This window comes from Varroa destructor, unplaced genomic scaffold (assembly GCF_002443255.2).
Source record: "Varroa destructor unplaced genomic scaffold, Vdes_3.0 BEIS01000002.1, whole genome shotgun sequence".
In the NCBI taxonomy this organism is placed as follows: Eukaryota; Metazoa; Arthropoda; class Arachnida; order Mesostigmata; family Varroidae; genus Varroa; species Varroa destructor.
In genome coordinates, this window is record NW_019211455.1 from 32,830,844 (window position 1) to 32,858,762 (window position 27,919).

General features: G+C 41.0%; 1 protein-coding gene and 1 long non-coding RNA gene across 8 annotated transcripts in view; one reads left to right on the forward strand and one right to left on the reverse strand.

Annotated features, from left to right (window-relative positions):
• LOC111245753 (uncharacterized) overlaps positions 1 to 27,411 on the forward strand; it is a 93,915-nt gene extending 66,504 nt beyond the window's left edge. For all 7 annotated transcript variants that reach the window (XM_086981941.1, XM_022794467.2, XM_022794468.2 and 4 more), the window contains 5 exons: positions 12,919 to 13,067; positions 21,437 to 21,770; positions 22,075 to 22,319; positions 22,577 to 23,253; positions 25,263 to 27,411. In XM_086981941.1, coding sequence (XP_086838067.1) covers positions 12,919 to 13,067; positions 21,437 to 21,770; positions 22,075 to 22,319; positions 22,577 to 23,253; positions 25,263 to 25,429 — 1,572 coding nt within the window. In that variant the 3' untranslated portion in view covers positions 25,430 to 27,411. The remainder of the gene's footprint in view (positions 1 to 12,918; positions 13,068 to 21,436; positions 21,771 to 22,074; positions 22,320 to 22,576; positions 23,254 to 25,262) is intronic.
• LOC147757686 (uncharacterized) lies at positions 379 to 3,060 on the reverse strand. Its single transcript, XR_015322483.1, has 2 exons — positions 920 to 3,060; positions 379 to 590 (listed from the first exon to the last, which is right to left on the reverse strand). It is a non-coding gene; the product is annotated as an uncharacterized LOC147757686 (long non-coding RNA).
• Positions 27,412 to 27,919: the final 508 nt, after the last annotated feature.

Consider the following 27,919-nt stretch of genomic DNA (forward strand, 5'->3'; position numbering starts at 1 on the left):
ATAAGTCCAGAGTAGTCGTTGTGTATGAATTTAGCCTGTTCCTGCCCTAAGTATAATTTTATCCGGATCACAGAACTATAACACCACCTTGTGCTCTCAGAAAACAGTTGTGTCAGGTAGCTGAAAGATAGCACTTCGGTGATTTTTGTTCGTCTTTTACCGAAGTCAAAAACGTAGATGACCTAGAAAAAAAAATATAAAACGGACCAGATGAGAGAATGTTGTTTTTATCACTCGACACTTATCTTTGGTACTCGTAAAAGTGATATTACGTAATCTACACAAAACGGTAATAGCTGCAGATCAACGAAAGCGCTTTCTAGAGGTGTATGTCATTTTGTAAGGACGAAGAAAGTAATAAGAAAAAACGATAAAAAATTACAGATGGTAACGCATGGCATTTTACTGTTTCGTTGAGTGAGCGTTATATATATTAGTACTATCACTACCTTTCGATTGACACCGACATTTGGCTTCGGCTTTAATATAGCGGCTGTGATAACGGCGGCGGTTCCTATTTGGCTGATCGTTTGTACAGCTGTTGGACGTCATTGATCATCACTGCTTATTATCGGAAAACGTAGAAAGACCTATAATATGAAAGTGTTAGGTTGAGCTCGAATTTTCAACGCCATAACTCAACAATCAACAGTTACCTAAATAGGTAAAAACTTTATAATCGTTTAATTAATTCTAAACATCCCTATATTATATTATTAAGATGCGGCATTGGCATACGTAACATGCAACTCATTTACCGTATTTGATTTAAATCACATGACGGAACGTTGTTCAAAAGTATAAACTGCCATGATGGATAGACGTTTTCTTAAGGAGTGCCATTTTTAGATAATGGATATTTAGATTAAATACAACAAGAATTTTCAGCGTTCACAGTACATGTTCGTTAAGTACTTACATCGCTACCGTAGCGTAGAGTTAATCCGTTACGTTTGGCGACCCTATGACACAGATAATTGTTGACGATATATCGTCTCCGGACGACGGCGATACGTTTTTTAGCTGGTTGGATTTTGAGCGAGGCCATTATTAGTAACGTAAATATCGAACGCGTCGGTCTGCGATATCGAGTAACGGTCATATTTCACAAACGTAGCTTTCCTTAATTCTATTCAATTTAATATTAGGGCAAATTAAGAATTTATTTAATGAAGATACCCAAAAAAGGTATAGGTTATGGCCACATTCAGGTTTTCTAACTGAATTCAGGTATCTGTGCAGCAATCTTAAATTATTATACTAGCCAGATTTTCGGGCACTTATCGTCGTTTGAATACAATAGGCAACAGTAAGGCGTACATGCTTGTCCTTATGCAAGCGGAGATGAATCAGCAGAATTTCCATTTGTTCCTAAATTTCCTTCCGAAGCCAAAATGTTATCTATTTTTCGAATACAATTTCAAGTACAAAAAAAAAAAACGAATTTACCTGCGGTTTTTTCATTGATCTTTGCGAGTATATGCGCAATAATGTGTGTCTCAGGTAAAGAATGCTCCTTCCGGCCGTCAAATGGGCCGCTATCGCATTCGATCGACCGAATTCAGTTGTAGAATATGTCCTTCATGTCGTCAGTTATCAGATTTTTATAACTCCTCATCGAAGGGTTTTTGTTCTGATTTCACTTAAGTGGCAACGCGCATTGGAGCATCGACGCTATGCTATCTAATGGGCCAAGAGAAGCCAGAGAGAGACGCTAAGTCCGGTGGAAAAAGGGGCTACACGTCTGCGAAGTAACCAGGGTGAAGAAAGCACTAGGATATGAAAGGGATCGAACAGCAAAGAAAGGAAGGGAGGTAAAGAAAAAAAGGCTGAGAAACTCACTGAATAGCTAATCAAGCAGCCAAACAGGCGAAGTGCTATGTTTTGAGGAAAGTTGCCATAAAGACAGGGCTGCCGATGACAGATACGCGAAGGGAAGCCAACGAAGCGATTGGAGCTCCCACAGGAATCAACTCACTTGTCACAGCTGGATCCCCGTCCCGTTCATTCTGAACAAGCGACCGCATATCGAACATCGGTCAGACGGATAAAAACTATCTACAGCTGTCATTTTAATTTTTTATGATCTAAATACCTGCAATCCGTCCGGTTGAGTAATTTCGCAAAGGTCGAAATGTCATTTTATCTAATGTAACACCATTATAGAGTTGCAAATTCGATTAGGTTCGATTGGTTTACAAGTATGGAAATCGATTAATCCCTGCCGGAGCAGTCATGTAACCAGTTCTACATGCTTGATGTCACTGAAGACGCTAAGTTGTACACCTGCGGCCTCGGACTTTAGCTGGGGGCGCCGTCTGGCACACGAGACGAATCATGTGTTATTTGTCTGTCGAAATTAGAGCCCTACCACAGCCCCGTCACAAAAATGCCCTTAAGTTCACCTAGTGACAAAACACGTTCCAGCCAGATATCTGTCGAGGGTCAATCGGCTAGAAAATGGAAAAAAAGCGATTTAACGGAGCGAAACGAGACGTTTAGGAGTGGAGATGTAGGTAACCCCGGTTCTATTTTAGAATGATGAACGATGTGCGATCATACTGATGATGCTAAATGGGGTGTTATTTCATTGTCGGAACCAGATCTGTCCCTCTGTTGTGTGTTCCGTTTGTCTGTTAAAGGGAATATGATTGTAGAAGATTATTGACTGAAGAGAAGATGCAATGAGGCTACGGTTGGGGTGCGTTGTACTCTTCGTGCGAAGGATAAGATCCAAGGCAGCAAAAGACTGCTGCCGGGAAGCTGGCCGCTGTGTTTTGAGTTTTACATCCAGGTTTGGCGTTAGGCTTTGCTTCAGACGGGACTTTACTATGATGATGGTATAGACAAGAAAAATTCTAAGCGATTCAAATTGGCCGGTGGGGTGCAACGAGGATATCGAAGGGTGGGTCGAAAACGAGTCGTCATTGCGAATTACTCATCTCGTTGACGGATTGATCGGCTCTGTCACCGCTAATCAATCCACCCTTTCCTTTGAATGATGGCAGCGGCATGGCACGAACGAATCATTGCAAACTGAAGCTTGCTAGGAAACTTATAGCTCCCTGTACGAGCTGAATAAAAGGTGGTAAAATAAAAATGTAAAAGAAATTCCATAATCTGTTGCTGAATGCCTCTTTCACAGTATTTGCTTGGTTGTATTTCGGTGACGCGTCAACACAGCCGCTCTTGTTCATTTGTTTGTTGTTTATATATGTGGGAGATACGTTATATCTCCCACACCCGTCGTTCGTCGTCGTGATTTTGCTCAACGAGTAACGCCTGCTTCTCTAGTTTAAAATACGATACTATTAATGACTATATTATTATTATGTTCAACATAAGGGAAACCTGCTGTAGTTACATGTAGCATTCCGTACAGTCTCCCGTAGCCTTTCCTCAGTCAAAGTCCAAGCTGGATATAACTCTTCTTCTTACGGTGTAGAGTAAACAATTTCGTTTTAGAAATGGTACTTACGCGAGAAAAATGTGTGTTGCTATAGGATATAATATATCGTCCCGTCGATGCCTCGCGCACGCTGCGTCGTGCGCTGCTGTTCGTTTTTGTCAGCTTCAAGGCACACCGGTTGGCCCACTGCTACGATAACACCAGTCGGTCTCCGTTCCGATATTAAACACACTTGGCAAATCGCTGTTTCGGCCAGGCCGTTTGACCGTCCAATTGCCTGCTGCTGTAACTGTGAAGTTAGATTTGATAAAAATAACTCCAAGGCCTCCATAAGACGATGCTGAATGTCATTTGAAAGCATGCCAAGAAGTCTATTTGCAGCTGGGGTGTAGTCGTATCTCGTGTCGTTCGAGCGTGAATTATGCGCTTTGGGCGGTCTTCGGGGCCTTGCGGTGCTTACGGCAGATTCGATAGATCCTATGAGATCAAGTACAACAAAATGAAACATGAAAAAATGATTGGGCGGACAATAGCAGTCAGAGAATGTTGAGATTGCAAAAGTAATACCCAGCTGTAGTATACAGTGCAATCAGATTTTTTTCCCTTATTATAGTACGCTTTATGTTGTTATTACATTAAGTCATATTTCAAATCTCGTGAACATGACGGCGAAGCTGCCTTTTAAAATGTAGTGTATCCTCTGACGCCAGACCCCCACAGCAGTGACGTAAGGGAAGTTACCGTCTAAACTGCAGGATAATAGTACTGCATACTTCGATCGAAGTTTGTGAAAAGAATCGAAAAGACCTAGTACTTGTTAGCGACGCATAACGGTGTCGGCAGTTATTCGTTGTGTTTACTATGTGCTGATCCAGAAGATGCGAGTTTATGCCTAAGTATTAATTAACAAACTATAAACTCGTGTTATTATGATTGTTCGAAATTGTAGCAATCATCAGAGTAAACCTGCCCGACGGGCGATCGTTTTGCCTGATTATGATCTTATCATCGTACCCACAATGCCGACGTTGTTGCATTCGTTGACGATAATTATATATGGTGTTACGGTTATTATACTTGATTCAGCAATGGGTTGATTGTGGCTTCAGCTGAGATCTGTCGAAATATGAAAAAGCATATTATTATTTTGTTATTGTTTCTGTCCTTTGCGGCTGGCCGAGCGTGCAGGGCTGTGCAGTCGCCCGTCAAGTTGCTTCTTAGTTGACCGTCCTTCGTCGTCGCCGTCGTTGTTCTACGTTAAATAGCCTGCCAAGCCACACTACAACAACCGTACCCTTGCTTTTACTGTTACTATATTATGTCCACAATTAACGTTGCTGCTATCATTATTAATTAATAACGCCTGTGTTTTATTGGCGGGCCCGCTGCTGGTTGACTGTGCGATGCTGTGCACAGCACCGTATAGTAGCGGTCGTAGTAGAGGCCACGTCTGGTACAGTCATGTATTGTTGTAGGACTTTTTGTGTCTGTGAGTGCGGGCCTACACTGAATAGCGGTCTGTTTGGCCATCTATGCACACACGTGCGTTCTGTGACGACGTATGAATTGCCGACTTCGACGAATGAAGGAATGTCAATTACGGCCCGAGCAAATACCTGGTCCTATTTGAGTTAGGTCCTTCGGATCAACGAAATAACACTTGGTGCTCCATCCAATGAGGCAACACTGACTACCAATATTATAGCCATGATATGATCGACTTGGTATTCAACAACAGCTAATAATAGCATGGCGCCCCCCTGTGATGCTCGGCAGATTTGCATCGTCGGGTTTTGTCTGTCAGCATCTAACTGGACTGGATCAGCCGACTGATCCATTACTGCTGTCATCTAAATGATATGACAGTAAAATGATTTACCTATGTACCATCCTATCAGCCTTTGTTTGCGTGTCCGTCTGATCCTGTCGTATGTTTTTTCTTCTCGTGTAATCAGCTTCATGCAGTTCACAGAGATGATCACACAAATGTTATTGCTCTTATGGCCTGAACCGGTCTTCCACTTCTATCTAGCGCTGGTCTCCGTTGACGGCGTGCATTCTGAGCTATGCTATTGTATCAGGAACTAGTCTGCACGTTTGCAAAAGTAGCACCGCCGGTCACATTGTAGCGTTCATCAGTGCAAGCGAATTTGCTTAACGTACACGAAATTGTATGCGGATATTGCTAGGTCTAAGAGTACCAACTATAAGATCAATTTCAATCACTATTTTAGCTCAGCTTTAGCGTTGCCAGCTCAGAAAAAAAGGCCAAAAGACTAGTTATATTCTCCATATTTTATTGACCAATAGCAGATTACCTTGTGGTATGCATAGAGTAGGTATTAGGGTGCATCCATAACCTACTGTTCTACATTTAAGTCTGCTCGAACATGTGCTACTAGCCTTATGCACCTGTTTATCTATAAGCAAGTCTCTACAAACCGTCACTAGCAGTGCCTGAATGCTATAGCAGCTGTCTGCTGCTGCTGCTTCTGCTGTGACATGGCAAACGACTTGAGCTTATCTCTCATCCTGTTTCCCACCTATTGAAGGTGGCGAGATGAAGTTCATTCAAATTGAAACTACAATAGCAAACGTAATAATTGTGGCACTAGCCAGTTTTGGACTACTATCGAGCGTTTCAAGCCGTTGCAACAACATATCGCATCGCCATAGACAATGGCGTGTACTTATGCCGAGGTCGCTTCGCCAAGAACTTCATCAGAACTTTGACATGGCTCGGCTGGTGGTGTTACTACAAATGCTGTCGCAGAAACCAACTAAAAGTTGGTCTGTTCCTGTTATTTTTGGGGACACTAGAAGTGGGGAACGAAGGCGTCTGTGGTCGTATACGTGTGCCTGTTGCTGCTAGTATCGTTGGCTTTACTTCGGCTATTAGCAAGCACTTCGGCGGAGGATCAACTGCGGCTCTGTGGTGTCTTTCGCTACTCCGCGCAAAAAAGTTTGCGAGAACGCCGGGCAGCTCCTTCTCACTGCTCACACTCACTCACTCACGATATATATATATATATGTATCGTTTCTAAAAACGCAAACGACTTCACTATTTTCACGTTACACAAATATAGCAAATGCATCCTTCAGATCCTCGTCTGCTACTTCACACGTTCTGACAATGCTTTCCAACTTCGTAGCAGCACTAGTGTAGCGAGCCGCGGTGCTGGATTGCTCCGGTGCGCTAGAGTGCTCAGGTGTATATGATTGGTAACATGCGATTTCAACGGAGCGCGTCAAAAGAAGCTATGGAGTTAGTAGTAACAGTTCTATGATCACTACGTAAAGGTCGTCCGCATGCGGCGTTCACTGGACCGTATGGCGTGGCCACACAGATAGTCATAACACCCAGCAGCAATAACTGACAAACAGCAGAAGAAAGAAGCCAACGACCCCCTTCTTCCTTGTCATTAGCATCATGGTCAGAGCCGCCGTCGTCGAATGAGGTAAAGAACTTCGAGGTTATTACCTTCTATCAATGCTACGATCATTTAAACTGCCGAATGAGCAGACATGCTGTATCACAGTGGAACCCGTGGTGTGCTATTTACTCAAATATAGCGAGCTTCAATGTGAAGTCAACTAGGTATGCGTCGTTATGCGATCTGAAAGCAACTTGAGCAGGGCAGCGCGACTCTTGTGTAAAACGATGATAAAAAAACAATGGCTTTTAGATATGGATCACTCATCTCTTTATGTTCTCTAAAACAATAAATAGATGGTAGCTAATTTCCAGGCGCCGTCACATCGACTACGAGTCAATGGCTAGTTGCTAGTATAGCAAAATTGGATGACTGAACAACGTGAAATGGTGGGATGAAGTGATAAAAGAAAATGTCGTTGCCTTCGAAAGGCCTAACAAAGATGGTTCTGTTGCTGTTGGTATAACTATAGTTACAATTGCCTTTCAGTATTGATATATCAGGTCATTTAGATAATACTAAGTATTATCTAAATGATGATGATAAGTATCATCTAGCTTAGATGTGCAGGTACAACATGCCGTTCGGTCACAGCGTTCAGCCATCACAAGTTCCGCAATTATATAGACTTGGTTTTGAATATCTTAATCTAATCGAACGGTTTTGTATGATAGTATAATAAACATGTTTAACATAGCTATTCATATCTCGACATGTGCTAAAAATTGTTATTAAGAAACATTGTGTTCCTGATTTGTCTAGTAGGACCTGCGATTTTTTACTGGGCTAGCTAGTTGTTTTAACCGCGAAAAGTCAAATGGAATGCTCTGAAAAAGGTAGTAATGGCCAATCGCCCTTTAAGCCGATATCAGGGTCTGGTTGTGTGTCTGACTAATCACCTATTCGCCTAGTTCTTTCGGCTTCTTTAGCAACATTTTTTGGCTTCAGCTCGACCTGAGGTGACGGCTTCTCGACAATCATCTCTACTCTCTGTTACCGCATCGTCTCTGGCAACGGTAACGGGCAACAGTTCATTGATGACGTGATGCTGAGCGAGCATCGATCGGCGTACTGGAAACTGCCGAGGTTCAAACCAAAGCTATCGTCGCTTTTATTGTCGGAATTAGGTGTAGCCTCACTATTGCTATTAGTGCTGTCTCGGTAACAATAACGATTCGTCTATGCGGCGCTCGCTTATCTGCTGGCAATATGCAGGCAAGTCTTCATCTTAACAGGTCGCTAAACAAAAGCTGACCAGAAATAGACAAAAGTTACGCCTGGAAGATGTCTATCGTCGATTTCCAGTTTCATGCAATGCTCGCTTACGGACGCTCTTTTTTCAGATGTCAGAACGGGAAAGGTGGAACTGCAGAAGCCAACCGAAGTGCGCTAATCGTCTTACAGCTGCTACTACTGCCGACGAATGTAAAGCAGCTTTCAGATATCGCGTCGTCATTCTATTAATTTGAACAACAACCGCCGGAAAGGTTGAGGCCGTGTTTAGGTTTGCTTACGGAAGCAAGCGTAGCGGATTCACGCTATGTTAAGCTAGCGCGTCAACTTTCTGATCGTTCTTGTATGCCGCCGCCGCCGACGACGACTTCACATGCAGTAGAAAACGCAAATATCAAAAAAGCGGAACTATTAGAAAAGCACTTCGGTCAGTCAAGTTAAACCCTTACGCAAAACGTTACTGTGGCTGTCCATTGCTTGGCGTAAAAAGGCAACATCCTTTGCATGTTTTCAACGTTTACATATTAATAGCGAAAACAGTTTTAATGACTGTTGGGTACATGTTAAGCGAAATATAGGCCCCTAGGATAGCCGAATCCATGATTCCGTCTTATCTGCGCAATGTAAACTTGCCTACGTGTGACATATTCTGGCCAATAAACAGCAATAGAACAGGTTCCTACCATATAAGGCAAACTACGTAGAGACAAAAAAAGCTCTACAATATCATACCAGTGACCACACCGTTCGGACCTCTTATATATATATATATATATATATATATATATATATGGTACTATATAGGGCATTCGTAGCCAGTTCGGCATAAGAACGGGAAGCAGCAGCAGCAACTATTGCTTGCCCATCAGGGCTGCCAACAAAGTACCAGGGGGAGCCCCTGTGCCGTCCCCATAATCTTCTCCGGTTAGTTGTTGGGCGCAGAGCAGCTGGAGGGCCGCGCACGGCTTGGCTGACCGACACTTCGTTTCCATTGTATTCTTCAGCAGCACTTAAAGTTAGCATTGCCTATTGTGGCGCTGTAACTGAGCCGACTATCAGCCCGAGAGAAAAATTAAAACGAAGCCGGTACTCGCTCACCGTCTGTCTGCAACTAAAAGAATCTTGCTTCATTCGATATATATATATATATATATATATCCACACTTCACCGGTATGCTTAGGAGTCAAGCTGCATTCTTAGTGCAACCTTGCACGCCACTGAGAAAGTAGCATTTCTGGAGTTCTGGTCTAATACTGCAAAGCAGTTTGATCGTTGGTTCTGTATTGGGCGGTACTATTTCTCGCTTGCATGAAAGATGAATTTATGTGCAATGATGACAATTATATTCCATAAACTTGCAATGATTGTGGACAATTACATCATAGCGGAAGGGCAAAGGCATTGTTCCAATGCGTGGCATGTCAGTTTCCTTCCAGAGGATGGGGTCCACTGGAAGCGGCATTTAGGCAACGACTATTGTGAGTCCTATCCGATCAAATTAGCCTATTCGTAAAAAAGTATAACACAGCATATGCTTTCACAGTAGTTCTCGAGAACCGTACGTGGACATTAGTTTTAGAAATATCAGAGATTGCAATTGCAATAATATTCAACGAAGGCTCTTGAAAGAACATCCGCTACTACTCGAGCGTACAAAGGCTTACTTGTTTTCGGTTCCTTCCTTTGGATAGGGATAGATGATTTTCTTCTTAGCCCAACCGTTAACCAAACCGAACGTTTGAAGGCAGCTGTACCCTTTCAATATGTGACGATGCCGGTGTCATTCTCGTGTCCGGTCCATTAGTTACTAATATTACATACGTAACTGTAGGTTAGTGATCTCTAACAAATGCAACAGAAACAAATATTGTCGATTTTGACATTGAATAATAATACTCGAATACGTTAGTTAAACTGCTGTAACACAGTTGTTTGCGGACTGAGTTGACACGGTGACGAAAAAATCTTTAGACGAGCAAGAACACCGCTGACCAACGCCGTTCCATCCGATTCGTAAAGTGACTTGCGCCTCTTTTGCTATTAGTATATATCTCATAAAAACAATGGTGTTCTGCCTCCCGCCCCTCAGCCTTTTCCTGCCCCCCTTTCTTCTTGCTGTTGTATTGTGTGCTTCGTATGGGTACCATCATCGGGCAACGAATTCAACAGAGCGAACTATCGTTATTGTTGACGCAGTTCAGCAGTCCCCGTTGTTAAAAGGACATTCATTTCTAAGTTTGAGTTTCTAAGTAAGATGATTCATCCCTATCGAATGGCACTCATTTACTTTTTGCCACAGCTTTAGCTAGTATTGAAACTATATTTCGCAAGCCAATATCTATTTCTGCCTTCTACATCTAGTCACAATACAAGGAACACCTGACTATATGTAAAAAACACGTCCAGCTAGTTTTGTAACGATATATTTTTGTACTAAAGCAGTTTCGTTTCTATAGGACCAATCTATGTTTGTTCGCTTATGGAGTGGTTATCCTAATTTTTCGAATAAACATGAAGGCTGCTACCCTATTTGACCGATCAGCCATTACCACAGTCTAAATAACATAGTGATTTCTGTACCTTAACTGTTCTTCGCGAGAACTCCGGTATCCGTCAGCGTAACACCTGTCTAGTTTGGAACTGCGAAATCTATGCTTTTAGCATAGAAATAAACCGCAGAAATCGAAACCGCTACCGTCGCTAGGTCCTCTAATTCAGCCAACTAACCCATGTTTTGCTTCGCCGCAGCATAGAACCTCGGTTGAGGATTTATAATCGCTGAGAAACTAATTTCTCTGCCCGCGTTCTAGCCCATAGAATACCCCTATTACTACATTAATAATAATGGGACAATTTACTGCATTTACGGCTTTTTTTACTGTAGCTGAAAGAAGCATTTGTCTGTTGCTTTGTTCATCTAAGCTATTTGCGGGAGGTATCTTCCTTTTTGGTTATAGAACGTAACGCGAACAAAAAAAAACGTACCTTTTTTCAGACAGTTTGCTTAGCAACCGTCAATAATTTATGCAAGGCGTACATATGAGGAAGTTATTTGTTTTTCGGCCCTTACAAATAGGCGTAACTATATTTTAGAAAGATCTTTTTGTTCAATAACGACTGAGAATCTGAGAACAAATGACATGCGTTTATGCGGAACTTTAAAAATAAGCTCATTGCTACGGAAGACAAGTGCAACTTTAGGGATTACAAGGAGGCTTTAGTGAGTGAATAGGGTTATTAATAGGGTAACCCGGTAGCTGCCATCCATTAGCAGAATTGCAGGAAGTGTGGTTTAGGCAAGAGATAGTCTAAACGACAGCATAGTGGTGCCGCATCCAACAATGCCAAGGGTCAATGGATCAATCGCTGAACCAGGGCACTAGTTTCAATAGCACAAAGTTGTCGGAAGTGTGAGATAAGTTATTCATTTGAGTATAGAAGGAAAATAAGTTACTGTAACGATTGCTGGACATTAGAGTGAAGCTAGCACAAAGCCGAAAAATTCGTTATTATTCTTATAACCATTTAATGGTAGCAGACGTTTTTTTGACGTTCAGAACAGTACACACCTTCCTAAAAAGCCCTCATAATCCCCCCTTTCTAAGCAGGTTAATTTTTATACACAGTCCAAATTAAAAGATAGATTCTGGTTCTTTTCGTTGTCGAAAAGCTTTCTTCTGAAAAATGACGGCCACAGCAGAGCGTAAGACCGTGGGTTAAATCAAGTCAATCTGCATGCATCGTATGCGGTAATCCGACGACTCCCTATCGTTGACGCCTGCTTAATGACGAATCGTACAGAATGATCAATAGCAATACCAGTCTTTCAACCCTGTCGATCTGATCTATTCATTCACCTAATATATATATATATATATATATATATATATATATATATATGTAATGTTAGTAGTACCTCTATCTGAGGTTCGTTTTTAACTTTGATCTTTTTAAAACCATTTTGAGCACTGAGTGTCCCTGAGACGCTAAGCGGCTACCGTCAATGAGTGCCATAATGCCTTGATCGAATCGCTGCGGCTTCTTAATAGTCGTTTCAATTGAACCTCCGTATTGCGTCAATATTATCAGCCTGCAGCACTAAATTGAAAGAAATTATATGAGTGTCTGATTCCATGCATGACGAACTCATGCAGGTGGCGTTCCGTGTTCAACGATGACGCTGTTTCATTTGGTTGATTTCTGACAAACATCAGCATTACCATCTTAGTGATGTTACGATTTGGTGGCTATGGACTTCTAACAGCACTCCTGTCAAAATACTCTGTTTGTTTATATTCAGTGCAATTTAGCATGTCAAAATACTGCCAGATTGGGCAGTGCCACGCCCCGTGTTTGTGCCTCCTCCAGTCCAACGAACTCGTGGGCAAATCTCTTCAACGATACTGAAAATTGCGTAAAGACTAAATTGCGCACTGAATGTCTAAGTCGGCAGCCGGCCAGCCTATACCTGAGGCATCTGAATATCATAGAAGACACATTTATGGCCAAGTACATGGAGAGATATTTCTAGCTTATAAGATTTATTACAACTATCGCTGACAATGCTGATAATATACTCACGTATAATCCGTATATTGATTAGAAAAACCACGTATGGCCTCACTCAAAAAAGTCGAGACAATACCCAAATGACGTTTAGTTGGGGAACAATTGATAGCATTGAAACGACGACTGCTCAGTGGCAGTTATTAGCTTCGTCGTGTTCCAATACTAATTAATACTTATTTTATTTTTTATTTGTTTACGTTAAACTCATCCACCATCTGGTGTCGTCTGCTGATTGAACTGACTGTTTTTCGATTTGTCTCATATTATGCAGTATTTGACAGCGCAGACGTGCCAACTGCGAGACGCCAACGAGACGCGCCTGCGCATTTACGAAGCGCTAGAGCAGAGCGTCGCTGAATTGGAAAGAAACAACCGTTCGCTCCAGGACGAGGGAAAAACGGACAAGAAGCGCATCAAGGCGTACGTATCTTATTTTGCTTATAATATACTCTATCCATGTTACCCTTGTTATACGTAACATTAATTTGCCATGTCGGGATGTGAATTACTATATTACCCCCTATATTAAAAGGAGGATAATATGATAGAATCGTGGTGTCTCTATTCGCGAATATGGCGGGCTATGCGTCAAGTAAGGAATGATTTACAGTGTCGCTACCCGATATTATTATTACTATGATATTGTTATTAATATCGCATTATTATTGGGGCCTTCCGCACTTGTCTTTAGCATATAAATAAATAACAAATACATAATAGAGAAATATATAAATGATACCATAAAAAGGCAAAAATTAGGATTTGATAAAATAGGGGTGTGTGAAGTAATCTCCCACGAGCTTCATCTTAAGTTTGGTTAAGCTCTAAATAGTTAGCCACTTTTCTCGTCCTATCAATGACTTCGAGCATCGTTGTCTTAGTATATGCCATAGCATGTATGCCCTTGCAGTTTCTCTAAATACGTGAAACGAACCGATTGTCTCTAAAGCAAGCGATATTTGCACTTTTGCCTATCTCCTTTTTGTACTCATCAAGATATATCGTTATTATAGGGCAGGCTGGTTCTGCTTACTTTTGTACTTAAAGCTCGACTCATATACGCACAAAACTGGTTTGGTCTCCATTCGGTCTAGTGCCTAACCCTGAGTAAAGACTTAATTGCCATTTGGTGCGATTGTTACCAAAGCTGGGTCATGACTTTTTAGCTGCCTAAAGCGTTATACACATTAGGAGTGACTATTGGCACTGGTGTGTGACTATTCGCCTGTTCCTGCAATAACTCACCTCCTGTTACTGTTCCTTAACAACGCACAACCGAGAAATGTCCATTGTACCTTTTCTGGCCTTTTCTATTCATTTTATTCCAAGTTGAAGGTCCTGGCAGCAGGAACAAGTAGTCTTTTTTCTTTGTGGGGATCAATAACAACATGGCACACGACGATGGGGGAAAAGATTGGTTTCTAGACTGGTTAGCCAATCGATATTGAGAGGTGCTTCTATCGTATTTTCTTTTTCAAGTTCTGCGCTTTGAAACTAATTCGTCTATAAGTCAAGTAAGGATGTTGTTTTTGTCAGATACCCTGACGATGCTTAGCGTGTCATCAGTACAATTACCGTCGACATCCTTATCGTCATCGCCGTTTTAGGACTCATCCATGGATAATAGGCCGCAGCTCCTGCTGCTTCACTTTACCCACACCAACGAAATGGTGTGCCTTTATGCTAAGTAAAACGCCTAAAAAACACTTATGAATTATTTGAGTTATTACAAAAATTTATAGACAGTAATAGAATATTAGCGCTCCTCTGTTCAGATTTGCATCACACAATTATGTCGAGAACTATTTCACAAATTTACTTTAATATTTCATCTTTGGGCTCTTTAGAATGAAATGTACTTTTGTACGTTTATAGCACCTCCTCGACCCGCCATAATGGACGCAGCTAACGTAGAGCAGAAATAAGTTTTCTATTTCTTTTTTGCCTTACAAACGAGCCGGGCGTAAGTTATCGTTCGTGTAAGTTGGCCAATAAAGCTGGAAATTGCGACACTACATGAAGCGAGCTGGTCAACTCAGTGGCAACTTTCATGATGGCACTACAGCTAATTTTTTACGCTGTACGAACCTCCGTTTTCATTTGATAATAATAATGATATGCGTGCTTTTTGATGTTGCCCATACGATCGAAACGTATTGCCCCATCATACCGAAGTCTGTGGCTAGTTCATTGCGACACTTAACTTTTATGCATGCTCTCGCTTCATAGAGCCGAGTATGACAAGGATCGAAATGACTGACGTCTAATTCACCGAGCGCAAGATGGCGGATTCGATCCGGAGTAATGATAGCTAACGTAGTTAAGATAAGACATGCTTGCACTACCTACGGACGAAGGCAAATAGGATCGGCATATTCGGCGACGTCGTGGCCACAAAGCCAAACTTCGGCCCTACCGGCGTGGTCAAGCTTTTATTGGATATACGGGCTTTCAACCGACTTTGTAGGGGCGTACATGAACCTACTGGGCCTTGAGCCAACCTTAAGTAACTGTTGCAGTTAATGATTCTGTGACTGGAACATAACCAAAGCTTAAGTATTTATTCTTTTATAAAACATATAAACACATACTATATTAAATAATATTAAGTTTGTTCCCGGGGTGTCATCGAAGCTTGAGAATTTACATTTTTTTTTCATTAGAAGATATTTATACTTACTTTAGTAAATGAAGTTGAATCTGGTTCTGGAGCTTTATTAAAACTTGAAGTTTTTTACTTTTGTTCCATTTTTATTTTGAAAAAATTTATATATATATATATATATATATATATATTAAATGAAAATTTAATGAAAATTTTATATATATATATATTAAATGAAAACTGGCTTTGCTTCCAGCACGTCGCAGATTTTTTAAAATTTTCTATAACAAATAGCTACACAGATCACACTAAATGAAGGTAAAATAAGCCTTTGATAAATAGAAATTCACTCAAAAAGACGTTCAAAGCCCATTCAAAACCCATTTCCATTTTCTAATGACATAAGCGAAGCAGATATTACCGTAACGTTTTTCCCTTTTCACAGCGAAGTATCTAACTTAAGGTATATGCATTGAATCTCTCTGGAGCTCGTTGAGATCTACTGATTGTTGTTTAGAAGGACCCCCTATGTAGAAGTCAATGCTAAGATTTTACTCTTCAGACTGCTTTTTATACCTGAAAGCTGAAATTTAAATGTAAGGAGATAAATTATGGTTCAATTTTGTTCGTTGAAAACGTTCAACTAGTAACAAAAATACTCCCGTTCATCGACCTCCATTCGATTGCCATATCGTCAGGACATATGTGTCTATATCAATATGATCGCTACAATAGGCGGACGTTTCGACAGAACTTCCGCCAGATCAGATGAACAAGTCGCCTCATTCAGTGCGCTAAACTCTAATACTCTGCGAGCTTTCGGATTAAATTATACTAGCTTTCAAATAAGCAAGCTGTTTTCATTGGTTGGGGATCTAAAAATACGTTGAAGGACAAAAGCCTCCAAATTGCCGTTTTATCAATGAAGAGTCCAGTTCGCAGTGGACAGCACTCATTTATCGAAGAGAATCTAATTCTATAGTATATTGTATATGTAACAATAAAATGTATGGAAATTTACGCCATTAGTTCATATACGAGCCAAACAACAACACCGGGGTGCGCTAAATCATGTAATTATAGAAGGAGTGTAGCGGGTTAACTGGGATCAAGTGGGCCGAGAACATTCGCTTATGATTATATATATTTTTGTGTCTACTTTAATATCCATCCATTCATCGATGCTTGTGAGCTACATGTCATCTATGTCAACTTTTTTTTCAAATTTCTTACGTCAGAGAAGCCAACGCAACCGCAAATAGAAGGCCACATAGGCCACACGATACAGGCATTAATGATTGACGAACGAGACGCCCAAGATAGTTGCCAACGTATTCAACATCATTCTCAATGCTGTGTGCAAGTACGCGTGCGAGAGAGAAGAGGAGGCAAAAAGAAGGACTAAAGAATATTGATCGTCATCTGCTGTAGAAGTTAATCGATTACTTCTAAATACATTTAACCCAGTCAGACGTGACAAGCTGCAAGAGTTGCCGAAAGGTTTCGGCACCGAAGTTTTGCTTAAGAGGCGTATGGGGCACCGCGAAACCCCTCACAGTCCTTGATTACATAATCCAACTAACAGATTAACATCTTTACGAGGCATGATGCTACCACAACTCCGAGCTACGACTTATCGAGTTCAATTTGCCGGATTGTACCAGCCGCATTGGAAGCACATCGCTCATTACTGCTGGTGACATTAACGGCATTGTCATTTGTTAGAATTATAATTGTTGTTGTTGTCGGCGTTCTGTTGAGACGCAGCGACATATTAAGATCGCTCCATCGCGCTCAACCCGAGCCCATCCGTCCAACGATTCGATGGTGACGCCTTCGTGTGTGACCATGCAAATTAGCGCTCATACCCCAATCTTCATTATTGTAGAACACAGATATTTCTTGCACCCCAATAATTTTTCAAAACTATCTAGGAAGTGTATAACAGATAGATACACACTGTGATGTGAAAGTTCAGGAAAAACTTCGGCAGGCTGTTTGTTGTAACGGGCACCCGGGCATCCGTTCATTCGCTACTCGTGCTACCAGTCTTCTCTCATCGTGAGAAAAAATAACGTCGTTTTCAAAATTTGAATGAAGTTCAGCTATTATCTAATCGTGCCACATCATACTGCGTTAAACGAATCTTCACCCGCTGAGCGAATGTTCACCAGAACTTGAACTTTTTTGGTATGGCTTACATTGTTCTAAACATCTTCAAAAGTCTCAGGAGGACTACAATGAAAAGGCTTATCGGCTGATATAATCTACCGCAAGTGGATGCACGTTGCTCTCCAGGACCTTTCTGTAGCCTCTCTGTGCGTTGTCAGAGGGCATTCTTGAGCCGACTAACGGGTAGCACAATGGCGAGGCTTTAACGCGATCGGGGATGTCCTGAACAAATCTGTGACATGACACTTAGGCATCCGGACCTACTGACGGTTTAAAGTACAGTTTGTTATCGTAGTAGTGTCGAGAGTGATAGAGGCTATTTGTCCCGCCTATCAAGATTGATGGCTACCTTCCACTGAAGGATACATTTGGCTCTCCAGCACACGTTACATCTGCCTTCTTGAATTAGCATGTTGTAGCCTATGTTACCCTGTCGGCTAGAAACTAGCATGTCAGCAAACGGCGTACAATTGAACTAATGTTTGGTTAGCTTTGATGATTGAGTGGAAACGCAGGTTGGATGATAACTTGGGTCTGACCACAATCGTGAGTCTTTCAAAACTGGTTAAAGCTAGTGCACTTTTGTGGGAGATGAAGCCATGGACCTTGCATGCTTCCTGCAATGCTCCTATCACCGCCGTGCACCGATGGCTAGCTAACTGATGCGCCCTGATCAAAGACCGCGTTGGGGATGGTATTCAGGAGCAAATATACGAGATGAAAGGTAACGCAGTACGGCCTGCCAAGCACTACGATCGACACGCCCGCCTCATTACCTGATCTGGTAACTATTTCTGTTGCTCCGAGACAGGTTCGAAATTCGTTCATAACTTCAGCTACTTCGCCAGCCATGCCACTAGCGGACTGACTTGAGTGAGCATTTCAGGGACACTTTTTCCCATTTCATATAGCCGAATACGTACATCTATTCATCGACTGATGTAATATTCCCGTTGGTAGAAAAACAGTAAATCTCCGGTGATTTACACTAAAATTATATTACAAATACTTGCTTTTTGCGGACGTTGAAAAATATTGTTATTATGATAAGTATATTATTTGGATGTCGCATAATGTGTATATAGAGGTTTAATACTAATTGACATTGTTGTTATGCTGCATAAAAAAAATTGTGTCATACGCTCTCATAGCGATAGCGAAGTCTTCTTTAAAAGATAAAGCTTTTGTCTATAAACGATAATTGCTTAAACGTAGTCGAAATCTTGACAACAATTGAAGCTGATCGCTGCTAAGACGACAGAAAACAGGAAAAGGCGATCTGGGTTATACAGGACACACAATTGTCGGTTTGCTCTGTACCGCTCTGCGTTAGTTTTTTAGCCTCTAGACAAGAATAGAGACTGCATGCTTATCACGCCTTGAGGTCTCGAGCTGACTGCTCGAAGTTCTAAGTAGAAGTTAAAGTATATACTGCACTTCATAGCTATTTAGACAGGGTACTCTGACGTCGACTCACCTCTGGCCGAGAAAGTAACAAAGCCTCTTTTCGAATACTCGCGGCTTTATTCGCTATCGTGACAACCTCTTTACACACTGTATATTACCTAGGCTACGAAATTACTTATCTGCCGCTCAGAGGTTAACTAGGACATGCGGTAGGAGCTTCTTCAAAACAGCTGTGCTTGAAAGCACATTAAATAGTTATAAAACTATTAAATAGCTACCGATAGCTCTGAAGTGGTAATTGGTTGCCGCAAAGATCACAGTACATATTATTTAGTGACTATTACCAGTAGTCTGATATGCGGCGGTGACAAATATTGGAAATGTTTACGGAGAATCGTGTAAACCTGTAAATAAAATGGTGTTGGTTCACCAGTGCTTGAAGATTCCCAGCTATATGTATATATATATATATATATATATATCAGAAAGATAAGAACTTTGTATCATTAATTGTAGCTAGTTCTTTCCGAGTCAATACGTGTCGTAATTTTATCAAATAACTTGTGTTGAACGTGTCCGGCCTAAAAAATAGACCTTGTACGATTCACCAACTTCAACCACTTCATGCTTTATGGAATCTGGCCGAAATAGCGTCGTGAACCCTTTTCAAAGTCTCATTTTCTTTGTGGGATGTTCCGCTGTCAGCACACAGATCGCCGTATGCTTAAAATTAAATTTGCTGGTAGTTGATCAAAAAGGAACCGTAACCGTTTCAGGTTCTTTCGCCCTGAAACGTTAGCAATGGTGGGAGTATGTTCATGCCTCCGCGTGTATATGGAAATATATAAATTGATTGCTTAAAGAGGTATTCAGCTTACTGACAATAATGTCCGCCAATGACATTTTGAATTGAATACAACTCGTAAACATTCTGACCTTCTGTGGGCGAAACGTTTTTCTCCTTTTAGTAATAGGCTTAAAATAAAATGGATATGTAGATAGATAGTAATAGGTTTATCTACAGCTTTCGAAGGCTAGAGAATCACGCGTGGAACATTCGGCCAACGTTAACTTTCACGGGCAGCCAGCCAGCCAGCCAGAGGCTCTATTGCATCGGTGCGCTGTGATTTAGCTATTTCTGACAACTCAGAACTATCATTTTGCCATGGTTTATATTAAATTGTGCGCAGTATCAGTGACGAGCAGCTTTATAAAAACTTATTACAGACGGACAGTGTACGGTGCGCCGACCTACGGCTACTGGAACTTCAGACATAGGGGCTCAATACCGTTTCACTCAACTGTTTCATATAAATTAGCGATGATTTATTTTTCCTGCTACGATTTCGTGCTAGCAATGGAGGCAGCAACACTATCACTGCGGAAGGCACGCTTAGCCAAGGGACTGAATATTCAAAATGTATTTGGCGCTAAAGCCGGAAGGACGTTGCTGCATTATAATTCCATTAGCTTGCCCTCGATCATCATTCTTAGCCATTCCACTAATATTTGCTGAGAATTAGTTCGCCAAAACAGGACGAATTTACATATAGCACACATAAATTTTAATTTACCAATATATATATATATATATATATATATATATATATCAAGTGGTTAAAAATCCTGTTGCGTGTTATCAGGCAGTAGTCTTCGTTTAGAGAGGACTCCAGAACAGCCAGCTGTAGCTCAACGCGTTTGCAGCACTGTTCCGAGCTATTAAACATTAATTAAATATTATTTAAGGGCGTTGCATTGTGTCCACTTATATTTTATGCAGTAGATGGTTGTTAATTAAATTTTAAAATATCTCACAAAATATTTATTCAAGAACACTGATTGAAGTTGGTCGTTACAACTGCGTGTTTTGCACTACTGAATAAACTAATGTAAGTTCATTTGCGAGAGACTTGGGCAGATATGCCATTCTGAATTCGCGATAGGGCGACAGCGATATCCGAAATACTCAGTCGACATACTGTTGGCACACTGTTTTCAAAGCTGGTAAGAGTGATGTTGCCAACCGGGTCCTTCTGTGCAGCTGACGCTTGCGTGTGAATTTAGCTCATGAATTTACGAGGACATCTTTTCAGCGAGCTCTTTGCCCAGCACTTCATTATTTCGTCAAAATTCGATGAAACAACGGGACAAATTCGATCATAAGACTGGTAGCAGATTCTCGAATGGAGGGTGTATATTGTTGCTTTGGATTAATTAACTATTGCGTTGATGTCCGGGCCTTCGCGCACTGCTGCACTACAACATTCACTCTGTCCTACAAGAGGAACCGTCCTCGTGTGTGAGACTGAAACTCGTCCAGTCGACAAAGGCGGAAGCACTGGTTCGTGTACAGAACCACAACTACGAAGATTCTGTGACTAAGCGTTATGGCCAGTGAGTACAGGCGAAACGAGCCCATCGACTGTGGGTTTACTCTTCGTTCAGTTTTGGCGACAAGGAAAGACAAAATTAGAGCAGGTCATATTATATGGATACAATCCTTCAGCGTCACATGGAAATGCGGTAGGTTTGTGATGGGAAGATGTGGTAACTGACGACTTTCAACAATGCCATGACTCTCTGTTGTTTATCGATTTGTCCCTAGGTTATGTGCTTCTCTTGAATTGGTGGAGCAGCACTGCGAGGAGTTACAGGAAGAAGTGGATACGATGCGTGTAACCGCTAATGTTTCGCAGTTGCACCAACTTCAACAGCCAAATGGCCAGCAAAGTCCTGCCGCCCAGGCTGGCACCAAGGGCAAGACAGGACGAAATGGTCAAACCGGGAACCAATTGGAGCACGGCAAGCTCGAGCAAGAGGGTCGAGGAGGGACCGGTCGCCGCAACTTCTTAGACTATACATCCTCGGAGGAGTCGTCACACACCGACGAGGAGAGCGGCATCCACGGCTCTGATGAGTCCGACTTTGCCGGATTCGAAGTAAGCTCTCGACAGTTTTACTATTACCGCTATTATCTTTGCTAGTTCTCTTTTTTTTACGTTTAAAGAACATCATTAAGTAATATATATATATATGTATATATATATATATATATATATATATATGTATATATGTATATATATATATATATATATATGTATATATGTATATATATATATATATATATATATATATATAGAAGAAATATTCAAATTAAAAGTTTACCTCTCACTGCGATTCTCGTTTTATATTGAGTTCTCTACACTTGATAAATGATAGTTTATTTCTAATTATAATTGAAAGGATACACCTCTTGAGCTGCAAGAGGTGCTTCGATTGCGGTCCGAATTGGTACGTCTTCGTAGTCAGATCTCGCGTGAACAGCGGATGCGCGAGAATCTCTCATCTGAACTTGAGAGATCGGTTCAGGAAAACGCACGCCTTCGCGATGAGCTTCTGTCATCACGAGAGCGCGAACGCCTCAGCCTCAACATTCAGATGGAGATGGGGGGCACAGTTCCTTCTCTTGACCTATCTAAGGACAACAAGTAAGCACCATTAGATTCTTTCTTCTATCGCACTTTTCATACTTTTAAGTAAAGGAACGTACTCATTGTGTTATATTTGAAACCATTATCTAAATGCGCTGATTAGCATCGAATTGCTCATTAGGATCCATACATCTCGGAAGATACAGTATGATCTCAATGGAAGAGTACGATATTTTCATATAAGTGACATTTAAGTCCTTTTTGTAAATGGACGCGTTCATTATGTCCTGTGTGGTTTTGTGGATTTGTCCTAGAAGCGACAGCCTGAATGAAGAAGATGAGCAATGTGAGGTTGACTCTGGAATGAACTCAGGGGCGGAACAAGAATCGGAAGCCGTAGAAAAAGGTAACACGCTTCTATACGAACTCGACATGCAGTACCGCGTGCTCATTGAGAAATATGAAGCGTTATTGGAAGCACGTAAGCGAGATATCGAGGCAGAACAAGCAATGGCGGCTTCTGTGCACTCGCAAATTCATAGCGACACCGATGCAGTCGTTTCCACTTGCTCGGAAACAACATCCTCGGATAGTCATCTGCTTATTGAGACGACGAGAGAACCAAATGGTCAGAAAGATGCTGCCTGCCAAACAGAGATCCAGGTGCTGAAGAAGCGAGGATGTAGCGAGCAGACGTCGCCGATCAATGGAGCGCCTACGAGATCGTCTCTGAGGCTACCAGCAACAGAGCCAGCAATCTCCACGAACCGTACCGTGCACCTCAGTGGCCAAACTCAGGCTCGCAACGCTGGCTCCTGCCTGGCCTCGTTCAGTGAAGCCGACCAGGAGACCTTCAACAAACACTTTGAGCACTCGCCTCCAGAGTACAAGAAATTGTTCGCCGAGATCTTCGCCGTCCTAAAGAAGAAGGTGGCGGAGATGCCGATGTGCGAAATCACGAGTGATCGTCAGCCGACGCCAATTCTGCCAGGTAACTATCCCTACCGATGTTCCGTTATCTAATTGCATTTCAACTTAAGAGAACTGTTGCCCAGCACATTGCTATAGGAAACTTTTCTGTCTGGTTCAGATTGGTAAAAAGCGACAAACATGATATACATACTGTATTTCATGATTATCTTAAAACATAATAATTTATTATTGGTCTTTCGCATTTGTCTTGTATTTTGCTACCTAAAAGCTCGCGAAAAAAAGTTTTTTATGCGAATTAATTGAGTATGTATTGAGCGTCACTCTCCACGACCTTCTAGCACGTCTTAGTGTATATTTATTTAGCCTGCTCTGAAATATATAAATGTCTGCTATTGAAGGACCCGGCCAGCAAAATTTTGAGATATTCTTCATTGTCAAATGTACCATTACTAATTAAGTGATCGTAAATCGTGACGATATGTAAGCGCGGCGTCCGAAGAACGTGGTATATTTAATAAACCTCCGACTTGAACATTGTTACATGCGGCCAAGCATTCCTCCGCCTATCGAGTTTTCTTCTTTTGAATATCCTCGTTCGGTCGATCGGTTCAATTAGGTTAGATACAGACGCCCGCCATGCATTTTTCACTATCTAAAACTTTTCTAGTGCCAGGTTTTCTTGGAATGAAAATTTAGCTTAATTGTGACATGGTTTACGTCGAAGTGAATACTGCCCTCGATATTACCGCGGAATATCGAAGGCGGCGTTCATTCTCCTCTTGGCACAGTGACGATCCTATATAGTTACTGTCGGCGTGGCTGGGTGTTACTATGTATAGAGCTAAATGTTGAGAAGCTATGGGAAACCGCGTTCTTTTTGTGCCGCCCGCTCAGTTTGTGCGGCACTTAGGCCGTTAATTTCTGTAGTGATACTATATCCCTAGCGGTAAATGGGGTAGCTTAAAAATCTTTATCGATAATCATTGGCTGCAGTTTATCTCCTCGTTGAAGTCAATATTTGGTTGCCGGCCGTCTTCCTTCAAAAGTGGCTTCAGGCGATCGTTACCGATCTGTAACGGGCGACCGGCGCGCAGTGCATCCTCTGGTTTTCATATGCTGTTATTAAACTTCCGAATAGATCTCACAACTATCGAGTTCACACTGCATTAGGTACAGCATCTCGTGCTAGTTCGACAGCATTTTGACCGCTACAAAAGACGAAGTAGAGTAAAGGTTGATCTTTTTTTAATTTAAAACTTTCGACCTTGGGGCTTTCACTCGTAGAACTTTGTTCACTATATAGTGAAAGCAGTAAACTAAAGTTATACAGGGCGCTTTGTCTGAATTCGATTAAACTTCGGTGGATTATCTGTCGTAGTGACTATGGGCTCATCCGCCAGCATTTGCACAAAAAAAGTACGTCTTTTTAAAATAAATCCATAGTTTTTAAAGGAGATCAGCTATTTTTCAGTGTTTTCTCATTAAATCAACATTTACCAAGCCTCAAACCTTCTCTACTTCAAATCGACGGTAAATACCCTAAAGCGACCGTTTTGTTATAGCTTGTGGAGAGTCCGAGAGGGACATCAATCAAGCAAACTCGAAGATCTTAATAGCGTTTTAATTTAGAATGTTTGAACATTTCTCTAAATGGCTCAAAAGCCATTTCCGGTGCATCCGGAAACGGTTGGCCCTCTTGGGACCTTTTGCGCCTATATATATACATATATACAAGGCTTCACCTAAAGGCTGTAAGATAAAAATGTAATCTTCCTAAAACATATATCATTAACTATCCCAGTTTATTTATAGAAACCGTATACAATAGCCTGTGTTTTTACGGTACATAATTAAGCATACCTCGCTGAAGGTCTCAACTTCAAACATGTTTTAATGCAAAAATGAAAAAGGATATCCAAGACAACATTTGAATCAGCAATGCGGCTGTAATCGTATCTGTTGCCGCGAAGCTCATGTCTGTTTACGCAGTGTTACTACGCTGAGATAGACCAGTTAACAACGTACGGTGTTCCTCTATTATTAGCCGTATTGTTTTTCTCTTTCCAGATTTGGAGTCTCATCTAGAGTGTAACCTGGAAAAGTTGAAGGCCACGGTGCCACCGCACGTTCGATTCACGCGGAGCTACGCAGAGGTCGTCCGTGCTAGACAGCAACAGGCGCAGCAGGTACGTGCTCAGGCCCAGCGCAACGTCCGGAGCGTTGGCATGAACTAAACGCAATATTGAGCACGCATCTCTGTTTCGGTGCAAAATCATAGCAGAAGACATTTACCTATAAGAAAATAATCATTACTAGACTAAATAGCTTTCAGCAGCTTTCGCGCGCTGCCCTAAGGTGACTCAGAGAGAATAAACTTGATAAAAAGATAAATATTTCATGGCGAAGTTTGTGGAAATGGGCCGCAGCACGTTAGGGACCTGTCTGGTTACGGGCGAATCCCAATGAGGACTTGACTTGAAAATAGTCTCATGTCTTTCATACGTACAATATTCATATCCGATTTGGCACCGTGGCCTATCTATTTGTTCGCTCATGAAGTGTTTATATTTGCATTTATTTTAATATATAATATTGCTGGAAGAAATTTGTGTCTCTGGCACCCAGCGGTGATAGTAAACAAGCGTGCTTGTTTACAATTAAAAATCGAAAGTAACAATTTGATAGATTTTATCATTATTCGATTTAGCGGAATTGTAGAAAAGTATACAACAGCTATCAAGTAAACAAAAAACATCATAAAAGATGAAATGAAAAATACGGTCTTCTGTGTACTGTCTGGTATGACGTAGTAATCTAAAAAGTCTTATTTCGACTGGGAGATTTAGGAGTCGTCGTAATAGAAATAATAATAATCGAATATAAATATGCGTACCCGATATCTCCCTAGTATTTAGACGATTCAGTATATACTATACTGAGGATAATAGTAACTATATTAATTATTATCATATTCTAATACAGTTAATGCTTATTACTTACTCTACCAGCAACATAAAAGAACACAGAAAAGCATTGTATTCATCTATTATCTATACAATATCAAAACATGCAAACCTGATAATAAAGAAAAACCAACAAAACATTATTTACAAGATTTCTGCAAAGCAGCAAATGCGAATGTGAGGAGCCGTCAGCAGCGAACCCTAGCTAAATATAATTATAAACTGTGAACGAGAGATGCCGCTTCTACTACATGTTTATGTATTTCTGCAGGCTCGAGTACAGGGGAAAAAAAAAAAGTAATATTAATGAATGAAAAATGATGAATTACCATCACTGCTACCACGAACTATCCTTCATGTAATATTGTTTAAAAAACTAAAGTTGAGAAATATATGTTTCTACTGATTTCAATTGATTAGTCGATCAAATTATATGTGAGCTGATGCATCGATGAACTTTTCCTAAATCCTCTATTGTCACGATGGTCACTGTGGAGACCGTGCCCAACATTGTTAACGCGGCTGGTAAGTAAAACGCTAACATCAGCATTGACAAACTCTCGCGTATAGCAAGCCAAAATCATAATAACAGCACACAGCCTACTATCGGACCCAGTGACGATCAAGTCCATTTGCCCTTCTACTTAGTACACTTTGCTCTGCTCTTAACCGATGACTGACCCAATTATCATCGCCGTTGACCTTCCCTACAACATTGTAACATCGAATGGGGCTGTAAAATCCGTCACCATCCAGTAAATGCCTACATTAAGTATTTATTGTCATAATAAAAACCACCACACGACAACGATCATGAAGCTGAAGGACGGTCACGGGAAAGATTCACATTACAGCTGTTATTTAATTAGCGATATAATTTGTTTTCCTTATTTGTGTGAAAGCTCAGATGAACTACGAAAAATGTCGTAGACAACAAATAACGGCAGTAAGCAGATCAAGAAACACGAGCATCGTGCCAAAAAAAAAAAGCGGAGACAAACTTAAGTCTATCTACCAAAAAATGTTCTGAAATTAAAAATGTGAATGCAATTTTTAACAATAAAAATAATGAAGAATAATAATAATAAATTTAAATATGAAAAAAAGAGAAAAAAGGAAACACCACTCGCAGTATGGTACCTATGGGGTATATTTTATTACCTATTGGGTTATAGATAAATGGTGCATGCAGAATGGTTGGTTGGGGGTGTGTAGAGAACAATTAATAAAAGAAAAATTTGTATTACCAAAAATACGTGTTCTAATTTGCTTGTGCTTCGAAATCCAAAGCAGAGCTTACATATATAGCGCACCTGTGAAAATGTTTAACATTCGACCGATTTGTTAGGGCGTCGTCTGTAAAAAAACCGACTTAAAATCCTCTGCTGCTGGGAGGGCAGCTTCGCTATAGGGATCTAGTAAGTAATTATGCAGTATTTGCTTTTTATTTAAACGATATTTGCGGTTATTTTCCAATTACAAATAACCGACAAACATAATACAACTACAAAACTTTCAGAAAATGCGAAAAAAATTATAACGATACAGTATCGATATATAATTAGCTGTATAATATCAATTTTTATCCAGCAAAGATGTAATCGTACGTCTGTCACTGGGTGCGTCGGCCGCAGCAGCGCCACCAATGGCGATGATAACGCCAACGCTCTCACAGTAACACAAATAATAATAATAATTATCAAGTACAAATAAGTAGTAAGTACAAATAAAATAGGAAATGTATTATATTTTTTTTTCATC